Source organism: Strix uralensis, chromosome 3 (assembly GCF_047716275.1).
Source record: "Strix uralensis isolate ZFMK-TIS-50842 chromosome 3, bStrUra1, whole genome shotgun sequence".
In the NCBI taxonomy this organism is placed as follows: Eukaryota; Metazoa; Chordata; class Aves; order Strigiformes; family Strigidae; genus Strix; species Strix uralensis.
In genome coordinates, this window is record NC_133974.1 from 66,524,199 (window position 1) to 66,548,151 (window position 23,953).

Genomic DNA, 23,953 nt, shown 5'->3' on the forward strand with positions numbered 1-23,953 from the left:
ATATACGGCTTCAAATAACTCCAACCCAGTTTAGTTGCTACTTCCACTACTCAATAGCTGTCACAGTTTTCATTGCTGCTTAGCTAACCTTAGAAATACGGCAATTGGGGCTTGTTTGCCATTTCTGCGTCAGGGTTTGGTTGTCAAAAACATAAGCTGCAACCAGAAAAACAAGCAAACAATACATAAAGAAAGGACAAGATCAGCTAGTCTTCATAATTTTTCAGCTGAACTTTAATTATTGCAAGAATAAGACTGAGTGCCTCAAAAGATTACAAATGAAGAGTGTCATTCCATTCCTGTAAATTAGAGTAACACTGTTATGGTTGAAAATATCACTATCGTCATAAACACATGGTGCCGAGACATTCACTGTTTCAGAAATAAAAAAGCGTTACTTTGGGGAATTATATTACCCAGAACAGATTTCAGCTGGCAATAACATGAATGACTGCATACAGGAGATCAGGCCACACATGCTTATAGGTAGCAGCAGTCTGGGAAGGAGGTTAATAAAACTCAACCTGTAATTTCTGAATTACTTTTGAGCTAAAAATAATGTTTTACAATATTTTCTTTTGTGGGAGACGGGGGTTGAGAGAAAGTACAGCATGCTTTATTTTAAGGACTGTGAGGAGAGCTTTTAAAAAAAAAAAACTAAAAATATCACCACTATAAATCTGAATTTAGGACAATAAATGACTATCTGATGGTATTTAATTAAAAATATATATACATTTTAGATTAATGCATTTATAAACAGACTGAGATTTTTTTTTTTTCCTCCAAACAGTGGCCTATCAATCCATAAACTGAACAAAAATCCTGAAAACATACACCATTAACTGCTTTACAGAGTTAACATTAGTTCAGGACACTTTTAACTCAAAAACATTTATTAAAGACAATATGAAGCCTTATATTTAAACACTTCAGTCACTTCAGTATTTATTATATCCTTTGGGAGTGGTTACAGAGAGTGGAACTACATACCAACTTACACCGAAACCAAATCTATTTTCATTTCACACTTTGTGTTAATTCTCAGCAAACCTGCATGTGCACATTTATTTTGGAATAGGATACTTTTTCAAAATGTGGCCACTGGCATTGAAGAGGTGGAAAGAGGTACTGCCAACACCGAGTGGTCATAAAACAATGGAGGGCTGGTCAGCAAAATCCCAGAGCTGGCTCCCGTTTGATGTTTTTTATCTCAAGTGCCACCAAAACCAGAGGCTGTTCTAACTCCTGGTAACTGGCAGCATTTGGCCATGCTTGCTCAAATCATTCCCCCCACATGCTCATCAGGAGCTGCAAGATGGCCCAATGTGTGTCCTGGGCCACCTCTGTGACAGCCAGTGATTTTGCCTGGCCACCTGTGGAGTCACAGGAGCACTTCCTTTGGGTCATTGCTGCTGCTTTTGGGGTTTTTTGGTATATGCACACAAAGACAGAAGAGTGTAAAGTCAATGACTTTTTTTAATGAATGCAAGTGTGGACTAATGTCGCTCTCCACAGCATAAGAAAACCCACATGTGATTTTCAGAGCTTTATAAACTCCAGTTCTGTATAACATTTGCTTCCCCGAAATCCAAACCTGTTTTAACATCCTCACTTAAAGCTCGAGGGTGGTGGAACCACTACTACTTCATCACTTCAGCAATGGTACATTTTCCTCCTCGCTTCTCGGTACTCTCCTTCATATCTAATCATCAGGTTCAGATATGGACCAAGTAAAACACTACAGCAAGAAGCTACTGGTCACCAGCTGAAACATTTCAAAAGATCCATCTTCCCCTACAATAGCAAAGGCAGCACTGCCTTGCATGATGGACTGCAGATGTGGGCATCCCTAAAAAAACAACACAGAACACACAAAAATGCTGCACTACATTCTTACATTAGCAAATATTATCTTCTTTGTATCTTTAATAATTATTCAAGCCCTATTACTACAGCACCCCAGTATCTCAAGGTCTAGTGCTATGGCCCTCTAGGGAAAACAGACGACCAGCAAATCCATCAGCTGCACATAATACCAGTCACATTAGTCAGCTGAGCACAAGCAGATTTGGTCTGATTTTATTTTTATTTGCACCAACACCAAGATCTTCGCAGCACCCAAGAAGAAACCAGTCTGTAACTGAAGCGGGAGTGGTCCTACTAGTAGCCCATGGGACAAGTCTGTCTGGACTGCCACTTCTTTGGGAGAGAGCAAGCGGGGCTGATGTGTGCTAGCACAGAGCTGCCACCAACACAGCGTGGACGGGCCACACTTCTCCTGCCACAGCTAAGAGCAGGCAATTAAGACCTGAAAGCCACCACTGCCATGTAAACAGAGCCAAAAACATGTTTGGCATGATACCACTCAAGAAGTTGACCAATGAGGGACAGACAAACAAGGCCCAACACAAGGGAACATGATCGCAGTAGTGCACATCATATGGAGAAGTCTGAGTGTGTCAGCAGCCTCGTCATTAAAAGCTGTTTTACAGGGAGTAGTGAGTGCGAGCAACACAGGCAAGATAAGCACAGGCTGTGTGCCTATCTGGATTGGAGATCTCACACTTTCATGTGTTCAGGTATGCTTTCCTTTACCGCAACAGATGTTCTACTATATTTCCTTTACATCTAAGTAGAGAAACTGTTCATTTTACCCATCCCCTGCATGCAGCAGGCACAGGGCTCTCCAGTCAATGCTGACCTCAGCACTCCAGCACAAGAGGTAACCTCCTCCTACTTTCAACTGCCTCAGAAAGGCTACACTCTTGCAAACTCCATTTTCAACCAAACCCAAAGAAAACATCTAACTTTTTCTTTGATCTTCAAGTATTAGTACAGGTATCGTGAACCTTGAAATTTAATTTTCTATACATACTGAAAACTTCTACATGTTCAGCTTGGTGTTTGTCCATTTCCAATTTCTGGGTTGCCAGCAAAAGCTCTCTGAAAAATTTAGGACTCCACGTAACCAAGAAAAATTGCTAAACATCCTGCTGCCAAAAAAAATATCCTTACTGAGGTACTCAGAAATAGCACTCCATCATACAGTCTGAAGGGTATTATAGCAGATTTTCACATGCAGCAGTTGGAATTAGGTACACACCTTTCCGTTCAGTATTTTTCACTTCCAGCCTTAGACTAATTTCTTTGAATACACTCAACTTTTGTTCTGCCAGAAGCATAAGGAACAATTTATAGCAACGCCTCAAATTTTTATATCAGTGGGAGTTAAACACAAGGGCCTTAAAAAATTCTAGACCCTATCTTTATCTTAGGAGCTATGTAAAATATTTTTCCCATTAGCACTTTTCACATCTAAAATTTCAAAAGCCACTGCAGACATGTACATCTACCATTCACAAACTTTTTATTGGGAATCCTTCAGAGATTCATATTACATAACTCAGCTGGGGTAAGTATTTGAGAGCAATTAATCACTGGGAATATCACATACACATCTTTTGTGAAATTTACTTAACCAAAGCCAAAAAGCATTTGACCCTTTCCACAGAAATCCTCAGACATACCTCATGAGGTAATTTCAGTATGCACATGTACATTATAATCCATTACCAATCTATGTAGTAAGACCATTCTTTGATTTGTTTGCAAGGGTTTGTTAGAATTAATCAAAGCGGGGATTTTTGAGGAAGGCATTTCAGAACTATTGAAGCAGAAGCAGAAGGAAAGATTTCAGCCCAGGCATTAACCACCAGACCAGCGAGAAGGCTGCCAGCGCAAGTCAGATTTGAAGTGGCAATCGTGAACCATGGTGTTGCAGACGGCGACTCTGGGCGTGCACAGAGCCAAGCAGGTGAAGAGGAAATCCAAGACACTTTTGGACCATTGCAATATCAATTATTAGAGAAGGTACTTTTGTGGTGAATTTCCTAGTGCACCGAAATGAAATGTTATAGTAACAATAAAAATAGTAATTTCATACAATGCTGGAATGAAAAGCAATGCCTTCTATTTAAATGTCTATGGAATGTTACAGGGAATACTGTAATTATTTTCCTTTATCATTAAAGTCATCTTAATCATCACAATCAGCCCAAGTCTGCAAAACACCAGGCCCTCCTACTCCCTTCCTCCTCAGATCGGATGGATAGGTTTGGCCACTGATGCCCTATTCAAATGCAAACTCATCAAAGTTAAGTTCAACAGAAGGCAAACCAATTGCAGCCAGATCAAGCCTGTGCAGCCTACGAATTGGAGAGCAGCTTGAGATATCCCATTTCACTGGGATTGAGATGCAGGCTCTGATACTAGCTTACTTGGACATGCCACTTGACCCTTCTCAATTTTCTTTGTCTTCACTGTAAAACAGGAGTTCTGACATCCTCAAAGCCCTTTTGACATCTGTGAGTGAGAATGTCTTTTAGCTATAGCGATGGCCACATCTACACTGTGGCTCACTTTGAAACATCAGCCTTTAAAGAAGGGATGTTGCTCTTCCATTTAAGGATTTTTTTTTATGGTAGTGGTGGTGGTATTTTCATACAGGGGTTTCCCAGCTCCTTGTGCATCAGTCCATTCTTCTGCATCCACAAATTCAGTAAGAGTATTTCCAGGTTCCAAAAATCAAGATCTGTCTCTTCAAGACTTGCAGAGGAAGATCTCTAACCTTCAGGCAAACCTTAAATCATATTAGAGGAGATCTTGCAAGCTTACAGTACAAGAGTGATGGTCATTATTAGAGGTCTCATAGGGATGCTGGCAACTGTGAGCACTCTAAGCACTCACAGGATTTTATCCACAGCATTTTAACTTGTGTTGATTTTTCACATTCGTTTTTTTTCCTAAAATTCCCTCCAGCAAATCAAGTGACACTTTTACCCCTCCCCTTCATCTGTTTATTTTTGTTTCCCATGCAGACAAAACCCCCACTGGCAACAGTAAGACAACACACATGAGCATCTAACTTGACTCCAAAATGGCTGTGGAGGACAGAACTTCATTAGTTCAGTGGGACCAAATTGCCTCATGCCAATTTTGTTTCTCTTCAATCCATCCCTTACCATTTGTGCCATCTGTTCTTGTAACCACTTTACTTTTTCCATCCAGGGCAAAAGAGATTAATTAATTAAAGGCAAGGAGACATCAGCTGGGTATGACTGCACAGGTAACCACGTTCCCCCACTTGCTGATCTCAGGACACCCCAGACCGCTGGCAGAAGCCCAGCTGGGAGCCACAGTGCCAGCCCAACACAGCAACACTCGTCCCACTACCGCTCTACAGCGGTCCTGCTCTTACATCATATTCATTACTGAATACTAATAAAGCTTGATTAAAAACTCAAGGGCAATCCTTAGTTAGGAAGAACTCAATTTTCAAATTTCAATATTGCAAAATCCAGCTTCCAGAGCATTCCTGGACATACCGCTGTTCAGGCTGCTACTTCTACTGCTGGTAGTTTCTTCTCCTCCCAAAACAACCCTCTGTTTTTATAGCATTTCACTGAAGAACGAGGGGTAATCTCAGCAATTTTGCCAAAAACACAAACCTGCGATAGCTAGAGCTACTGAAATAAATGAGGGAAAAGCTGGAGGGGGATACGGTTCAAAAAGATATTTTTATTAAAAAGTCATTTTAAAAAATGTACCACAATCCAAACACAAAGCAAGTTTTTTGCAGAGAGAAGAGAAAAGGAATATAATGGCATTTCTTATGCAATAGATAGGCAAAATGTTGATCTATTACAACTACCTAATTAGGAAACATGGGGAATATCCCCCCCCCCAAAAGAAAAAAACCAAAAACTTACCTACACACTTTTCACTTTTTCCCTCTTTTTTACATCTTCACTATTTTAAACACACTCTCAAAGTGCCAGCCTCAGCATTTTTAACTCCTGAAGCAACTGAGCTCTTCCCTATAAAGACAGAGCTTCAGTCTGACGATGAACCGAGCTCTGAGGATGTGAGCGTGGGGGAGGGAAACCTCAATATTACAACCCATCCATCAACCACTTCTATAAAGCTCTTTTGTTCCAAGTTCATACTTAGCAACTCAAGGTCAAAACTGATGTTGGAAAATGCAAATCGTAAGTCAACCCAGACTTTCACCCCTCCGTGTCTTCTTGACCTTAAATGCAAACAAGAAACAGGCAAAAAGAAATTTTATCTGCATGATCTACTTGTATAAAAATGTGTATCAGCAAACTTAAAAATGACTGTGAGTTAGGTTCTTAATCTACACTATTAATGATACAGATTAGAAGAACAAAATCAAAATATATGCATTTAGGATACAATGCCTTTATTCCTTTGGTTTTCTTACAGTTTGGACAAAGTCAATCAGTTGTTTGCACCAGGTGGGGGCTTTTTTGTTCAGGTTTTGTGGGCTTTTTTTGTTGGTGGTTTTGGGCCTTCGTTTTTGGTTGGGTTTTTTTGGTTGGGTTGGTTTGTTGGGTTTTTTCTGAGAGAGACACACAAACACACAAGGTTTGATTGAAAACACCACAGGGAAAACTGACTGGTTTAAAAAAAACCCAACCTTTTCCTCCCTGGTAAAAAACAAAGGAACACATCCCTATTAGCCTCTGGCTTTAAGAAGTCCTGGGTCAGATGTGGGCAGCCTTAACAAAGAAGAAAAATAGTAGGTATTACAAATAAAAAGCAAGGGTTTCATTGCAGCAGAGAAAACAGGATGTATTCCACAGACTGTAACTATTCTCCTTAGAAACACAATAGGGGGGTGAAAAAAAAAAAAAGTCATTCATTATGCTCAAATACCTAAGGCCGGACTTTTCAGTGAACCCCATTTTTGCAAGGTTCCACAGCAGAAAGCAACAGAGGTGCCAAATACCTGAGATTACAAGTTTATCCAGTGGATATTTCCCAGAGGTGCTGTAACAAAGATCAATTTAGATGTACAATACAAAGACAGTGTAAGACAAGAGAACTCTGACACAAAGCTGTGATCTAGTATTTAAATCTCTTAATTTTAGGATGATCTGGTAGTCTTTAGAACTGTCATCTCAAAACTTTTTAAAGTTTTATTTCAAGAGCTTACGTACAATGTCTTTCATATGGGAAAAGTCCTGCCAAGAGCTTTAAATATAGCTTTATCAAATGCCAGTTTGGCTTCCTCCATGTGAATTTGGACACTTTAACAAGAGTTTATGAACTTTCATTGGAAAAAAAATGAATGTATAATAATAGTTTGCGATCCGTGTGTGTAAGTAAAATACCAGATAATCCTGCAGCCTAACAAAAACATTTTAAAATAAGTTATTTCTCTCCAATAGCTTTTATTTAGCCCTTAAATCACAAGTTTCATTTAAAGCACCATCACACATACAAAGTCCTGGCAATTAACTCGGCCTAAAGGGGTGCTTACTTAGGGGAAGTGTAGAAAAATTTGTTTATTTAGCAGCAACTCAGGATACCAAGGGACTACTTTATTTGATCAGCTGCTGCTGTGGATGATGAAAAAGCTGTTTCCTGTAACTCTCGTTGGAGTTCCCTTGCTTACCCTAAGCAAGATGAAGGACAGAACTATATGGTATCTATTCTAACCTGCTTAATAAAGCTCCCATCGACAAGCAAGAAAAAGGGTACTGTATTAACGTAACCTAGATCCTAGGCGGTTTCCAAAAACCTAGCCAAGAATCTTCATCAGAATTTCAAAAAGAAGCCGCTGCTGAAATTCTTAGGCATGCAGAAGGGTTGTTCAGGACTCCTCTTGGAAACACTGAATGTTTTTCACTCTCTAAGAGACATTGTCGACAGCATCTGTAAGGTGAGACACTGGAAACAGTTTCTACTATCTCCACTGGAGATGGTTTCCATCTTTCTGAAATCAAGTTTATTACCTTGCCTTTCAACAGAAGCATTATGTATTTTATTGAGAGTATTAAAGCTCTTCCAAAGAAGCACTGCAAGGTCAGAAGTCCTCACATAAATAATTATAAATAAAAATAAATATGTAAAAAAATAATTTTAAAATGTTATTTTTGGCTGCCATCTTTGTTACTTGATGAACTAAGACCTTCACTTACCCATCCTTTTTCAGATAAATGTGCCAAGACATTTACCTAAGGCCACAGAGTACTCCAGCTCTCTTGATCAGGCTGTCCATCTTGGGTGCAAGTTAGCACCCTTCTTGGGACAACCTTCCAGTAAGAAGATTATATTAGTGTTCCTGCACATAATGCTTTGACAAGCGGCAGTGAACACAAACTGAAATACAGGAAACTCCATTTAAACATAAGGAAAAACTTTTTTTACTATGAGGGTAATCAAACACTGGCACAGATTGCCCAGGCAGGTTGTGGACACTCCTTCCTTAGAGATACTCAAAACTCAACTGGACACAGCCCTTGGCACCCTGCTCAAGCTGAGCCTACTCTCAGTAGGGGGTTGGATCCAGTAGGTGGCTGCATCCAGAGGTTAGTGGTCAACAGCTCAATGTCCAGATGGAGATTGGTGACAAGGGGTGTCCCTCAGGGGTCTGTATTGGGACCAGCACTGTTTATTATCTTCATCAATGACATAGACAGTGGTATCAAGTGCACCCTGAACAAATCTGCAGATGACACCAAGCTCAACGGTGCAGCTGACATGTCTGAGGGACAGGGTGCCAGACAGAGGAACCTGGACAAGCTCAAGAACTGGGCTCATGCAAACCCCATGAACTTCAACAAGGCAAAGTGGAAGGTCCTGCACATGGGTCAGGGCAACCCCCGGTATCACTACAGACTGGGGAATGAAGGGATTGAGAGCAGCCCTAAGGAGAAGAACTCAGGGGCACTGATGGATGAAAAGCTGGACATGACCCAGCAATGTGCGCTCACAGCCCAGAAAGCCTACTCTATCCTGGGCTGCATCAAAAGAAGCCTGACTATCAGGTCAAGGGAGGTGATTCTCTCCCTCTATGCTGCTCTCATGAGACCCCACCTAGAGTACTACTTCCAGGAGTACTGGAGTCCTCAGCACAGGAAAGGCATGGACTTGTTACAGCTGGTCCAGAGGAGGGCCACAAAAAATGATCAGAGGGATGGACCACCTCTTCTACAGAGTTGGGATTGTTCAGCCTGGAGAAAAGAAGGCTTTGAGGAGACCTTATAGCCACATTTCAACACTTAAAGGGGGCTTATAAGAAAGATGGGGACAAACTTTGTAGCAGGGCCTGTTGCAATAGGATAAGGGGTAGTTTAAAAGAGGGTAGATTTAGACTAGATATAAGGAAGAAACATTTTACAATTGTGGTGGTGAGGCACTGAAACAGGTTGCCCAGAGAGGTGGTAGATGCCTCAGCCCTGGAAACATAAGATCAGGCTGGACAGGACTCCGAGCAACCTGATCTAGTTGAAGATGTCTCTGCTCATTGCATTGGACTAGATGACCTTGAAAGGTCTCTTCCAACCCAAATGATTCTATGATGTCCAGAGGTGCTGTCCCACATCTGGTATTCTGTGATTTCAGTGACCATGAAAATAGCATTTACCCTTTCAGTTGGAAAGCTGTCAATACATGATCTTTGGTGACTGCTCAAGCAGCCTCAAGAACTTTTCCTTGAAAAATTTCATTCCAACTCACACAGTCACAGCTTCAACAACAGCCACTGAGGCGGGAGGAGAAATCAAAAAAGGTACTGCAGCAAATGGCACACAGTTCAAGTATCGTTTATAACGCCTTGTAAGCGGAGACTGTGCTCTAGTGTTAACTGAGATCATGTAGGACTTCCAGGCTGAGCAATGAGAGTCACTTCAGCATTTACCTACAGAGTTCATACCAAAGCCTGCTATTTGGTGGTATCTGTCTTTTCTCAGTCATTTTTCCAATCTGCTATTTCTGCTAAATGCTGAGATATTCTAGGGTTCTCCCTGGTAAGTTCAAACTTCTAGAAACATACTCATGCTTTCATTTGTCTTCAGGATGAAGTTTATTCATATTTTATTTTTATAAGCCACTAACAATAATCTAAATGTGCATAGACGTAAACAGTGATAAGACCAATGGAGCACAAACATGCCCAGCTAACAGGAGCTTAAATGAAGACAAGCTTTTGTCTATTGTGACCTAATTCATTTTTCTACCAGTTGCACTACAAAATGCATTTAAATCATTTAAATATTTGATGTGTTAACCTGCAGCACATCATCACTATGTACAATGCTAAATTACCTACTCTTCATCCTCTTCACTTACAAGCTGTAGCTGTTTCCAGACTGCAGCAAGTTTCACAATTTGTCAGCAAGGTTACTAACAGTAACAAAATGGTTCGTAAGGAAAAAACTACTGTATTTTGTGTGCTGGGAAAAGGGGTGGGAGAGGAAAACGTGCTCCGTTAGAGCAACAGGGTCAAAACAACACGCCTCGAAGAGCACTCCCTCCCATGTTACATACCACGCTCTTCAGAGGGACATCACAAATTAGAGAATTCAAGCCAAACTCGGCAATGAGTGGGAGCAGGCAAGATAATAAGTACTGCAGATGGTTTTGGTCTTCGCTACCATCAAGTAGACACAATGTCTCTGTAACAGATACCAAACAAACAGAGGCTTTTGTAACACGACAAACGAAAAAACACCAAGAGCTCTATGTTTTTGTGGTATTCTTCGCCTCAGGCAAACACTCCGTGGATTTCTAATTACCTGCTCTTCCGCTAGACCTCAAGAAGGCCCATAACTATTGTGAAACTTTGGGTTCTTCAACACAGTCCTTTTTAAACCACACTTAACTAAATTACCATCTTCTAGCTTGACTTTTATGTGTTAAGACTAGACTCTCTCAGGGCAAAGAGCCTTATGCTCACAGTTAAATCTGTATTGTGGCTGTGCTAAATAAGTGCTTGCTAATGTTTTAAGGAAATTTGTGATCACAAGTAGGCCAAACACTGCAGTTTCACCTTCCTTCAGGATGAGCAAACCTCCTTCCTCCCAGTGCAGGGGACTTCTTGCTGAAGGACAGCCCTGTCCTGCTACCGACCACCGAGACAAGGCAGGGCAAGAGAACTGGCTCACACTCACCTCCTTTTTCTCCAGCTTTCTTATCTTTCCTGAAGATAAATATCATTATTATAGATTACAATTCCGTATATTTTATAATTATTATATACTTATAACTGTGACTATAATTTAAAATCAACTGTAGTAATCTACTTACATTTAAACCACTCTCGCTAAGATCATGCTTGCCTCCCCAGGATGAGGCAAACCCTACACGATGCTACCCGGGATTTCACCAAGCGCAGAGGCAGAGCCACTTGGGCACATGTTGCACAACAGGGACCGAGCCCAGCTGCAGCCCAACAGGGTCAGGGCCCCCCTTTTTGGCGGGACTATTGCCCACAGGGCTCGGACTGTCCCAGCCTGCCCAACAGGACTGCACACGCTCCCCACTGGGAGGGTAGAAGCCAGAGATATGGGGAAGGGTGTTGGCCCCATTGAGATCAGTTGCTATACCAGTTTCCTGTATCTTGGCTTCCATCAAGCTCCTGAACACAACTGATACAAAACCTTTCTATTCCCCCACTATCACCCTTGTATTTCCTACCCTACCCGTTCCCTATGGCATGGATTCAGCCGTGCAAACTGACTTTTTGTGATAAATATGCTTATAATGCTCTTGATCTTCTATCACATACACATGCTATTAAAAAAAAGCTTGCAGGAGCAACCACACAATAACTACCTACCTTTATTTTAACATAGCAAGGAAATAGTTTAATGAACAAGTTTTAGAAAACTGCATCTAAACTAACACACCAATGCATATTATGAACATTACAGTATTCTCACTTTCTCCCTCATAACACATGCAGAACAAAGTTCTTTCTCATATTTAAAACGTTAAAGTTCACAAAATAGGGCTTCCAACTTTCCAATGCTACAAATCAAAATAGCATACAGGAGACTATAACCATATACTTCATTGCATTATTGTTTGTATACAAATTAACATATATCCCAATCTTACGGAGTGATTATTTCCAGAAATTCTTGGATTCTTGGACTTCTGCAAAGAAACATTTTCAGTGTCCAGTACTTGGGGGGGGGGGGGGGGGGGGGGTGTCATTCAAAATTTGAGGAAAAAAACTATTTCATTTACATCATGTCCAGAATAAGTGGAGTGGAAGGGTGGATCTTGCCATGTAATCAATCAAGCTTTGCTTGTGCTATCTTTCTTCTAAATTGAAAATCCAGTACCACAGCTAACAAAAAAGGGAACAGTCTAGATAAGTTTTTTAAGAGCTTGTTCTCATTTCCTGGTAGTTGGCTTCTTTTTTTCTAGTTCAAAATGTTTTAAGTGCCTCTAAGGGCAATGTGGCTAACAGCATTTTGAGGTTTTCTTCTTAGCATTTAAATATACTGCATTAGCCAAATACTGTTTGTTTCTTCAAGGCTCTCAAGCAGATTCAGTCACTCAGCATCAACTAGATATTGAAGAGGAAAGGAAAGCCAACACACTCACTTGGGAGCTCTTTCCTCCCATACCACAGGAACAAAAGGTGCCACTAGAGATAACCCACAGAGCACTCCTCTCGGGTCCTGCTGAGCTTCCCATAAGCAAACTCCATCTGTTGCCAAAAGCCAAAACTCGCCAAAGTAGAAAACAGAAGACAGATGTCTGTTTGCCAGGAGAAAGACTAAGCTAGTTTTCTTACTCAAACCCAAGCTGTTGAGAAAGCTTACCAATGTAACAACCAGACACAGAAGAATATATGTAAGCCAGTGAGAGGCAATATTTATGCCACCACTTAAAAAGCTGATGAGAGCTCTTCTGAAGCCAGCATTTGGATACTGAAAAGGAAGAAAATTAGGAGGAGCAAGGAGAAAGAAGAGCATTCAAGTACAATATGTTACCATTTAGAACTTTCTGGAGAAGTCTCTTGTTTTCATTTTCCACTTAGCCATTCAATCAGAAAAAAATAAAATAAAAAATAAAAACCGACCACTATTACTGAATATGCTTGAAATCTCTACTTTATTTTTTTCCATGACGATTTACATTAGTATTTATTGCTAGTAGAAAAATTAAGTGGCTCAACTCTTCAGATGGCATCCATAGTTCCAATTTACTTCAGGAGGCATCTGTTACAGTCCTAATCTCTGAAAAGTAGGAGCTAAGTTAATTTAAAAATTACAATCTTAATCAAAACTTGTTTAGGCTACAGCCTGATTACAGTAAAAGGACTATCCAGCCAATTAACAGATCTACTGGTTGTCAAGATGTTAAATTTCAGATTAAAACAGAGCTGCTGCTCACATGTAGATGAGGGAAATTAAACCTACCAAAACATTAAAATGTCCTTTATGTTCAAAAGTTATAAGAACTCAGTCACAGATATATATTAAAGTGAATTCCTTTGGGGTTTTTTAATTCCAAGTAATACCTGGATACTCTCACTTCCACCACTGTAATGGTATAAATGGTTTTGCTCTTGATTTATATTCCTGCACCAGAGAAATAGAAATCTCTGTGTTTGGAAGGGAAGCGTTAAAAAATAAAATGAACAAAGGGACATACTCGAACAAGATTAAGACCACTACTACGGTGCTATCCAATGTGCCACAATCCCAGCCAGGAAGGTCTTACATTGGGGCTAACGCTGAGCAGTATGAAATGGAGGGGTGAGAAGGGGTTGTCATGAGAAAGCCAGAAGCTCCATCGAATTTCACCCTTTCCTGTCTCTGCCTCCCATCCCCTCACCTTCTTCCTCCCAAATCCTACCAACTATCAGGCATGCAAAGAGTATTGTATCTGAGGAAGAGGAGATGCCCAAGACCAGTTTTATCAGGCACAACACAGGTGGCGAGGTGCAGAGTGGACATTGAAACTGTCACATCTCAGAGCAGGCAGGATTGGAGATGGAAAGTCAGCTCAGAGCACACCCAGGGAGTCTAAACTACTAAAGAAAAGGAGAAAGAGAAGAGAAGAGGAAGGCAAAAAAAAAAAAATAATCAGGCCTTAACCTGAAAAGTGTGTAGACCAGTGGCTCCAACAGGGAAATTACAAAGAGGAGTTACGGCAAAGCAATTACTCGGTACTGCCTCTCTCTGCAGACATAGCTACCCTGCCTCCAGATTGCTGCGACAAACTCAACCACATTCAGTAGGACCTTAAACATTCATATTCTAACTACTCATAATTCTCAAAGGGCAACAAAATTTCATATGCACAATGATGATTAAAGGACAAGAGGCCAATAAATACATAAATAAAAACAACCTAAAACACCATCATTCACAGACGACAAAGAAAAAAAACACGACAGCCCGAAGCCAGAAGACCTGCCCAACTAAAACACAGTACAACATAAATAAAACAACTTGCAAAGTCCACCCACATTAATCTGTGCTTAACCCACAGGCAGAAAGATATTTTTTCTAGTCTCTTAAGTGGCGTGTCATCCAGGCTCTCTGGAGACTGCCATCCAACCAGCAGGTTTCCTATCCAACCTACAGCCGAGAACAACATTTAATTACCATGTTTAATTGATCTTGTTAACTGTTAGGGTGGACAGCTTTGATCTCGTCTGCTGATACCTAGTTTATGACTACAAAAGAAACTGGGACTCTGCATAATTGCCAAGGCTTCAATGTGCATTTTTTAAGTCCTTCTATTTCTCAATCTCCCTTTCTGTTTGTGCTGCACTAACACTCCTGATAACATGAACCAAAGCACATGCCCTCATTTATCCTATCATTTATTTGAACATGCAGGGGAAAAAAAGAAAGATGGTGAAAAGGAAATTGCTCCTCCTTCACCCAGAGATAGAGAAAAAGGCCAAATTACCATAGTGAATCTGACTTTGGCAACGTTAAGCACAGTATCCTGTGGCTGATGGCAGCCAGCACCAAACGCTTTGGAGGAAGGTGCAGGAATCACTAAGCACATGTGGGATAATCTGCTCCCCATGCCCCTTGAAAGCCTCATCTGACTCTCCACTGATTAGAGGCTGGTTTAAATTCCAGGACAGAGGTTTTGAGAAATTTCAGTGGCTTTCCACTGTGTTGTTTTATGTTTGTTAATAGGTTCACCCAAAAAATGCCTCTTCTGCAGGAACTCCATATTAGCAGCTTAGGAGAGAAGCCCACAAGACCAAGATTACTAGCTCACACTCAACCAAGCTGAGACTGTGCCAATACTAATAGGAAGAGAAACTTCTGAAGACATTTTATTGTATCCTAAAATATCTAGGAACCTTCAAAATAGATCCTAATTGAAACAATGAATTAAACATACTTGTATTTAGTTAACTCCCTCTCCTAAACACCATTTTCCTGAATGATCAAGCCAACCATAAGATCTACGGAAATAAATGTTCATAGGTGGTGTATAATAGGTTCTGAGCAGTGTACAAAGCAGCTCTACATTTCAGCCAAAGAGTGTCAACTGTTTTCAAAACAGCAAGCCAAACCCTCATCAAACTGAATTCAGCTGGAGCTTTGCCACTCAGCAGGACAGCAACTTGGCCCACCGTCCCCATGGGAAATCTTTTTCTAACTCAGACTTTCTTCCTGCTTATTTCAAATGAAATCTCCTTTGGATCAGGTTGAATTTCCACAGATAATTAGTCTTGCACTAGCTAAATAAAACAAGAGTTATATTGCTTCTGAGCAGCAATCTGAATAATTACAACAGGGTAAAAGAGAAAATTTCTTTTCTTCTTTTTTTTTCCCCCTCAAGGGGAACTTTGCAATTAACTGTTTAACATGGTTTGAACTTTGCTGCTGAATCTTCATATTACACAGCAACAGAGAGAAGGAAAGTACCATAGCGCTCAGTCACCTCAAGCATCTACAGAGTATCAAAGCCAAACTGAGGCTCCCAAACAGTGTTAGACAGAATTTTTCACCTGAAAGTCAATCCTTTCTCACCAAAGCTTCCTCAACAGCACACCATGGTTTTGGTGGTTGGTTTGGGGTTTTCGGTTGTGGTGTGGTTGTTTTTTCCTTCTTTTGGTGGGGGTGTGTGTGTTTTGTTTGGTTTTGGGGGTTTTTTTCTAAACCTTTTTCTACAGAAAGTTTCTTCTTGTTATTACAAGATGACGAATATCTTGTACAGTCTATCCTTACACCAGAAGCTATAGAAAGCCCAGAAAGGCAGCCAGCCCGTTCATCTCCTGCCTACTGCTGATACTGTCTCAAATAATGCTCACTTTTGGAGGCTAGGGATGGAGGAGGGGTTTCCCGAGGAATAAGCTGAATAAAGCTTCCTGTTCGGCTAAAGCAGGAAATGTGCTCCAGTACTGCCTTGCACACAAAGAGTGGAAAACACTTACTAAACAAAATAGCAGGAGATGAAGTGTAAACTGGATTGTCCTTCCATCATGCAGACAAATAGAAAGACTCCCCAACCCCCCACCTCTCTAAGATTAATGTGCTTAAACTTGAAAAAAAATACATACATATGTATACACGCTCTGCATGAACATCAAATGATTATGGTGTGCCTTTAAAACCAAACACTGAAGGATTTTAAACAACAGCAACAACGCTAATTAAGAGGTAGCATTTCCTCCCTCCCACAGGATCAGTTTCTTCTTGTTGGAATAGGAGGTACAACTGGCCAAACCCCATCCTACTAGTGAAGAAACTGAACCAGAAGTTGTCATTAGCTTAACCTCCCAGCATTTCTCTCAAAACATCTCTTCAGAAAGACTAAAAATAAATAGCATAGAAGATGGAAGGGACAGCCTTCCAGTCTGTTGAACCATTAGGATTCACAGAAAAGAACAGCAATATTAGTTTTTTCATAAGTATCTGCAGATGGTAGAAGACAAATATTCATGGAAAAAATGTCCTTCTTCATGCCCTATAAAAACAATGACTGTTTAAGGCCTCACAGCATTTCCCAAGAACCGGCCTTGTAATTCTCTGTTGCCATCATGTGCCTTTTTATGAGCTCTGGTCACTTCAAAGAGGCACTTGTCCTCACCCACCCTGACGTTTAAGAACTGAAAGTGATGAAAACTACATCACCTAATGCTAGGTCACAGCTACAGATGCACGCTGCTAGAAGATGAAAAGCTGTTAGGCAAGTTCCAAGGTGTAAAACATTGCAGCAGCTGGATGCTGGAAACATACAACAAAACACCACGCAAAACAGCAACGCACATAAGCATAATGAAAACCTGATGAAACACTGTTAAAAAAAGTACTGAATCCAATTAATTCTCTAGACGGAGCTAGTGCACTTTAAACTAAGGTCACAAGTACTGCATACTACACTTGAATTTTATAAACCACCTTGGGCCATTAGTGCCTCCCACCACCATGAGTTATAAACCAGTCATTGGGCCCACAGGGACATGTCTCATCCTATTCTGATGTCCCTTCTTATGGCACAACATCCTGCTCATCATGCAAAGCTCAAATACATGTCAGGAAACCATTTTACTAAACGGCCTTAAAAATATCCTTGTATTGAAATAGAGTCAGGCACAAGTTTCTCAGCTGGGAGACATAAAGGTTCTCTACCATCCTAAATGCAAAGTTTAAGACAGCCAAACCAGAGAGAGCTGAACCATTCCAGCGAACCCCAACGTCAGTGGAGAACCTTTGAAAAACCAGCCATCACTGAGATCACGTACAACTGAAAGCTACCTTCAATATCCTGAAGCGGACATGAAATTAAACTCTCTGAGCATGTGTGGCACACCAATACAAAACCCTTGCAAAGCCAGCCTCCAAGTTGAAGGGCATGGCAGAAGTCCAGCCACTCTTGATAGGTGAGGAAGTTTCCCCCTAGTAAGGGTTGCAAAGATGCAGCACCTACTGCAATACAGCACATCACTGACCAGTTTGCCACATCAGAAAGTTCTTTCACATGTGGTGCAATGAATGGGTGTACTTGAACTAATGCATTCACTACAGGATACCAAAGAGTATAAAATAGAAGAGAAACAGCAGAGATCATTCAAGACATACTTACCTATTAATACTCCAATATGTGTATCTAGGAGCATACGGATTCTACACACACAAGGACGCACCACACAGCCAGACAAGCAAGCACAGTCCACGACTGTAAAGAATGACTAGCTGAAGACAAAGAGCTTTGTTCTGCCTGCTCTCCCTCCCTCACACCCCACCCGTGCTCAGCAAGGAACAAACACTAATGGGCCCCTGTTATCTGAACGATACTACATGGAAACTTTACTTTGAAACAAAATGATGACAGTACACAAATAAAAACCGCCTCACAATTTCGATGTACTTTCCCAAGCATCAGGGACAGACGTAGTGTATCTTATACCAGCTGCCAGTCTGCAGTTACTTCTCAAGAAGTGGCTGTGACCCAGATTTGGAAGTTTGCTAGTCCTCTTCTGGTCCTTCCCATATAAGATCATGCTGGGATCACAAAAGTCACCCTGGGACCTTCAGTTCCAAGAGGAAATTATTGTCTGGGCCTCACAAAGAGAACAAAAGCCATTTATTCGAGTAGAAATTACCCGTGATTTGAAAAGCAGGTGTACAATGTCCTATCTCCTCGTCCTGAAAGCCAGAGCAAAATACTTAAGTCATCTGATACAACGTCATGCTGCATCTGCCTGTGCAACACAAGAGATACAGTAGTTTACAATATTTTCCCCACAAGAAAAGGTTTATGAGCAATAAGAATCTAGCAAATGTGAAAGCAATTACATTTGTTTACAATCCTTGTTGTTCTTACAGTCCCACACCAGCAAACAGCTTTCTCCATGAAGCTTCTATATCTTCAAAAACGGGAAGGAAAAATCACCTTTGTCAGTGTTTTCCAAAAAAGCCAGCATTTTTAAACCATCCTCTTTGTTTTGCAGATATTTCCCTTTAATGCCAGGAACAGGGTTAAACTTGCAGACAGGCCTTCACAGCTTGCATTACAGAGAAGTTCATGCTGCTAACTACAACTGATCATTCCACCCGATGTCCTTGGCCAGATTACAATGTGTAGAAAGCATGTAAGAAGAGAATTGACATGTCTTTATGTACAACTTGATGTCAGTATGCTTAGCCTACACATCAATTCCTTGCAACCGAGAGGCAAATAAAATAATCTTCCTTTACAAAAACACTGTATTACATACCATTTAAAAAAATTAAAAAGAAATCATCAATAATTCTTGTTGACTTTAACAAATGAGATCTTTGAAAAGTAAGTAGTAACAGCAGCAATGCAGCTCTTAAGTAGCAAAATTAAATTTGACAGCATAGATGCTGCTTACCAAAGAATTTAAAACCAAATGGAGAAAGACAAACAAAAGAACCATGTCAGGTTTAGGGAACTGCAATGACAAGAGCAAAGATCATCAAATTGAAAGCAGTTAACAGGCTTAGCTCAAAGAACTGAGCTGTAATTTAAAAAAAAAAATAAAGTAGTAAATATATAACTCGTGCAAAACAATGACCAAGAGAGAATACAATAACTAAATGTCTGACACATGTAAAATTTCAGGGTTTGCACAGTGCAGCACTTGCCTTATTTCACCCTTCACTTTAGATGCGTTGCATCAGTGCATGGTAATAATCACTCCCTATATCAGGGCATCAATGTAGTATATAAACCACCATACTGCAGGTATCCCCAGTAATAAAACATTCTCATTTCAAGTCTGACTGCACCATGCCATGCTAAACTAACGTTGGCAGAAAAGGATATACCTGTCTTGGTGAGGAAGATAAGCTCCTTAAATTTGTCAAGCAGTTACAAAGCACCAAAAAAAGTCAAACTGGTTATCACAAAACTTTAGCCTAGCACTTACTGACCACAGAAGTAGCCTTTTGGTAAGGGTGATGATGGTTTCCTCCTTTGGAGGAACCGTATACTGAAGTATGCCATAAGGAATGATTCTGAAATTAAACTGGTAAGTTACCCATACAGGGTTCAGACTCTTTGGATCTTATCTGTGAAAGGCCTTCCTTATCAGTTTTGTCATAAGTACGCCACAGGCAAAGCAGGCTTTCTACTTCCATTTAAAAGAAAACTATCAGTGGTCTCTGCACAGCAACCCTACTTAGGCTGGGCTTACACCTTACACAGCTGCCACCGAAGTTGCAACACAGTTCTTCGGATTCCTGAATGTTTCCAACACATTGAGAAAGCTAAACTGATGTTGCAAGCCATCTTTCACTGCGTCTGGGGGGAGCTAGGACACGCACAAATGAAACTCAATGTAGCAGATACGATTTTTACGGGACCCTTTCTCCAAAGCCGGACCAAGCTCGGCAAACCCTTTCCCTATAGCTCTGTGTAGTGGTACAGTTGGTCGCTTCTGGGGGCCACTTTACAGGCTCAGAAACTTATCAGAAACCTCCCCACACTGCCACTACTTCGGAATCCGAGGGCGAATCTGGATCTTGCTGCTTGTGCTCCGTGTGAAGTTGGAAAATACAAACCCGGGATCAGTTCTGCACACAGCACGGAAGCTCAGGAGAACCCAGAGATACAAAACCAGCTGCAAAGTATATCCAGGTTTCTGTTTACTGAGGTCTTCCCATGCACATACAAAAGAACTAATCGGGCATGTGGGCTGAACTGTCAGAAGCCCGGTTGATCCTAAGTCTAGCGCAAACGGGGCATAAACAGATAAACCACGAACACCCCCCCAGCCCTCCCTCGGGATTACCGCGCTCCCTCCCGGCGCGGGAGGTGCTACCCGCCCGCCAGCCCCCCGCAGCCGACACCCTCTCCCCACTGAATCAGATTTCTGCCAGGCGGAGGCACCGGGAAAACGCCAGCAGCCACCGGCCCCGCAGGCTGACACCTCCCTGTCCGCCCGGCAGCCACCGGCCGAAGCCCGGGGCCGGGGTCAGCTGGAGCGGGGCGAGCTGGAGCCGCGGCGGGACGCCGGGGGGCGGCCGCTGCCACCTGAACACGGGGAGGGCGAGAGTCGGATGCTTAAGTTTACCTCCTTTCTTTTTTAAACAAATAAGTAAAGCAAATCCTGACGCGCAAACCGCTCCGCCACCAGGCGGGCGCCCCCCGGCCGGTCCCCGACTCCCTCCCCGGCCGGTCCCCGTCCCCCCCACCCCGGGCTCGCCGCGGCGGGGAAGGTGGCACTCACGGATCTTGACTTTGCGGTGGTCGAGGCGGGCGAGCAGCGCTTCCAGGGCGCCGAGGCGGCGCTGGAGCCGGGCGTTGCGGTGGCAGAGGGAGTCCGCCTCGCTGAGGATCCCGCCGAAGATGTCGCCGGCGCAGCGGGAGAGGTCGGAGAGCTGCATCAGCAGCGACACCAGCGCGTACGAGCTGACCTGCTCCAGCGCCCCGAAAAGCGGCACCGCGCCGCGCCGGCGGCCGCCGCCCCCCTCCGCCGCCCCGGCGTGGTCCCCCGGCGCCGGGCCGCCCCGCTCCGCGCCGTCCCCGCCGGCCTCCTCCAACCTGCACAGCTTCAGCGGCTCCAGGGTCCGCAGCGGGAACGGCATCGCGGCCGGGGGAAGGAGGGAGCGCAGGGCACGGCGGCGGGCCGGGGGGGGCCGGGCGGGGAGAGAAGCTAGGCGTCCCCGCCGCGAAAAGTCTTCATCCGCGCAGCGGCCGCGGTGACAAAAGTTCAGAAAGAGGAGAGGGAGGGAGAGGAACAACAACAACAAATGAATCGGGGCGGGAGGGCGGCCGCGCTACGCGCTGCGGGGCCGGGAGGGAGCCGCCGCCGCCTCGGCGGAGGGGGAGCCCCGCACGGCGCCCATGTGGGGGAGCGGCCCCCGGAGGAGGGAGCGGCCCAGGGAGGAGGGAGAGCAGGGAGAGGAGGGGAGGGGAGGGAAGGGGAAACGGAGCGCGGGGAGAGCCCGCGGCGGCGCGGCGCTGCCCTGCGGCCGGGAGACGGGAAAGAGCGCGGATTTCTCCCCCCGGAGTGGAGATTGGGGAGGGGGGAAAGGAAGCGCGGGAGGGGGGCTGAAGCGCCCTGGATGCGGCCACAAAGGAGGAAAGGCAGCCGGCGGGGGGGGGGAGGAGGAGGGAGAGAGAGAGAGAGAAAAGCCCGGAGCAGCCCCACCTGGGGAACCCCGCGCCGTTGCAGACACTTTTCTGAACGCACCAAACTCCCAACCCGGAAAGCGATAGATGGAAAGAGAGGAGGAGAGAGGGAAAAAAAAAAAAAAAAAAAAGCCTCCACGAACCTGGGAGAAGCAAAAGAGGCCGCCGCCTACCTGTGGCTCCCCGAACTGGAGGCTCTGCCAGCGCCTCACCCCTCCCGGCCAGCTAACAGCCGAGGTAGCCGCCGCCGGCCCGGCCCAGCCCCGCGGGGCTCCCCGGGGACGCCCCCCCGGCCCCGCCGCCTCCTGCCCGGGGCAAGGGGCCAAGCAAGAGACCGGGCGGGTCGCCGCTGGCGTCTCGCCGCAGCCTCTGCCCCTGCCGGGCCGGGCCGGGCCAGGCCGGGGGGGGCTGCCCGGAGGCGGTGGAGGGAGAGCGGCCGGCCGGGGAAACGGCAGTCGCGGTGCGAGCTGAGCGGTAATGGTTGTTTTGTGGTTAGCTTTTAGGAAGATTGACGCGAAGGTAGGAAAAGCAGAGTCTGAACCAGGCAGCACGGCAGCCGAGTGCCGCGGCACCAAACGTCGCCCTAAAGTGTAATTCTGGTGTGGACCGAAGGCAGGTTCAAGCCTCAGGAGCCCCTGCACTTTGCCCGTGTCCGACACAATCGAGATGACTGCTCTGGTGGACTATTCCCCACAGAACCAATTTAGTCTACTAGCAACTGTCAACAGCTGCTATTTAATTTTAATTGGACAATGCCCTACTGGCTCAGGCTCCAGCTATATGATAAAGAGAGGAACCCAATCCCTCTCTTCTTGTGGAAAAGGGCCCTGGGGAAAAGTGTTTGTATGGTCCCTTCCTGCTCCCTCTACAGCTGATGAATCTGTGTGATGAAAGAAAGAGAATCAGCTGAAGAAGAAAGGATCCAGGCAGAGATTCACAGTGCCCTTCCATTAGCATCTTGGGGACACATAATTTATAACAAAATGTTCTGCATCATAGTAATTCTCATATGTAGTTTTAGCCTTGGTTACTTAAGGGAAACCTGAAGGAAACTATTCCACCAGTCGTGTTTCAGAAGCTCCTTGGTGCGTGGAGGAATTTGGGAGCAAGGCTGCAGAGAGTGGAATACAAACTGAAGGCTCAGTGGTGTGCTCAAGAGTTAAGATCTACAGGAAACATGTTTAGGGGTGCTACTCATACGCAAAAATCGCAAGTCACTAATTCTTCTCATACATTAATCAAGAAAAGTCTTTCACCTTCAAGTTTTCGGGGGGGTGGGGGAAGAAAAACAAAAGAAAAAACAATGCAATCTAGTGTTAAAAAAATAAAGAATAACACCACCTTTCTTCAGACCTCGGTCCAAACAAGTTACCAATGGATAACTTTGCAGCTTGGAATGCTCCTACTGATTTTCTGTTACAGACAGTACCACTGAGTGCACATGTGCAGAATTTGTAGAAACTGATGAGAAGAACATGGTGCAAACAGGCTAAATAGTGTTTAATCAGGGGTTTAAGCACATAAGGAATCCTAAGCAATAGGATTGCGACAGGGAAGCTGTCAGGGTTGATTATCAGAGGATGGAAAGCAGTCATTCTCTCATATTGAATTCTTCTGGTTTTATTTTGGGACATAATGTCTTCATTAGTTCTTAAACATGTTTGTTTGAGATAGTCATTTGATAAAAACTATGGCCTGTTCACTGGCACGTCTGAATGGAGAGGAGTGTATCTTTGTATGTTTTGTTTAAACTATAGGAGTACCATGGGGAAACCAAGTATGAGGTGGACTTAAATGTACAACACAGTAGGAAGAAAACAAGCAAAGAGCTCAGTTCAGGTGCCAGCTGAAAAGAACCCACAGCAATGTATCTGCTGGGACAGATACATAAGACCGTGAGCATGTTTGATTGGAAATGACTCATTTTGATTTTGAAGTTTTAGTAATAGGTAGTTTTAAAAAGATACATTTACTGGTCTTAATATCCTTTCTGAAAATTAGGATCAAATCCTGATATTGCAAATATTTTTGCACGTTCTTATCG

The 23,953-nt window shown here is 43.4% G+C and overlaps 1 protein-coding gene across 2 annotated transcripts in view; it reads right to left on the minus strand.

Annotated features, from left to right (window-relative positions):
• Window positions 1-21,362, minus strand: part of NHSL1 (NHS like 1) — a 185,448-nt gene extending 164,086 nt beyond the window's left edge. For both annotated transcript variants that reach the window (XM_074862649.1, XM_074862648.1), the window contains exon 1: window positions 21,005-21,362. In XM_074862649.1, the coding sequence (XP_074718750.1) occupies window positions 21,005-21,362 (358 nt within the window). The remainder of the gene's footprint in view (window positions 1-21,004) is intronic.
• Between the last annotated feature and the right edge of the window lie 2,591 nt (window positions 21,363-23,953).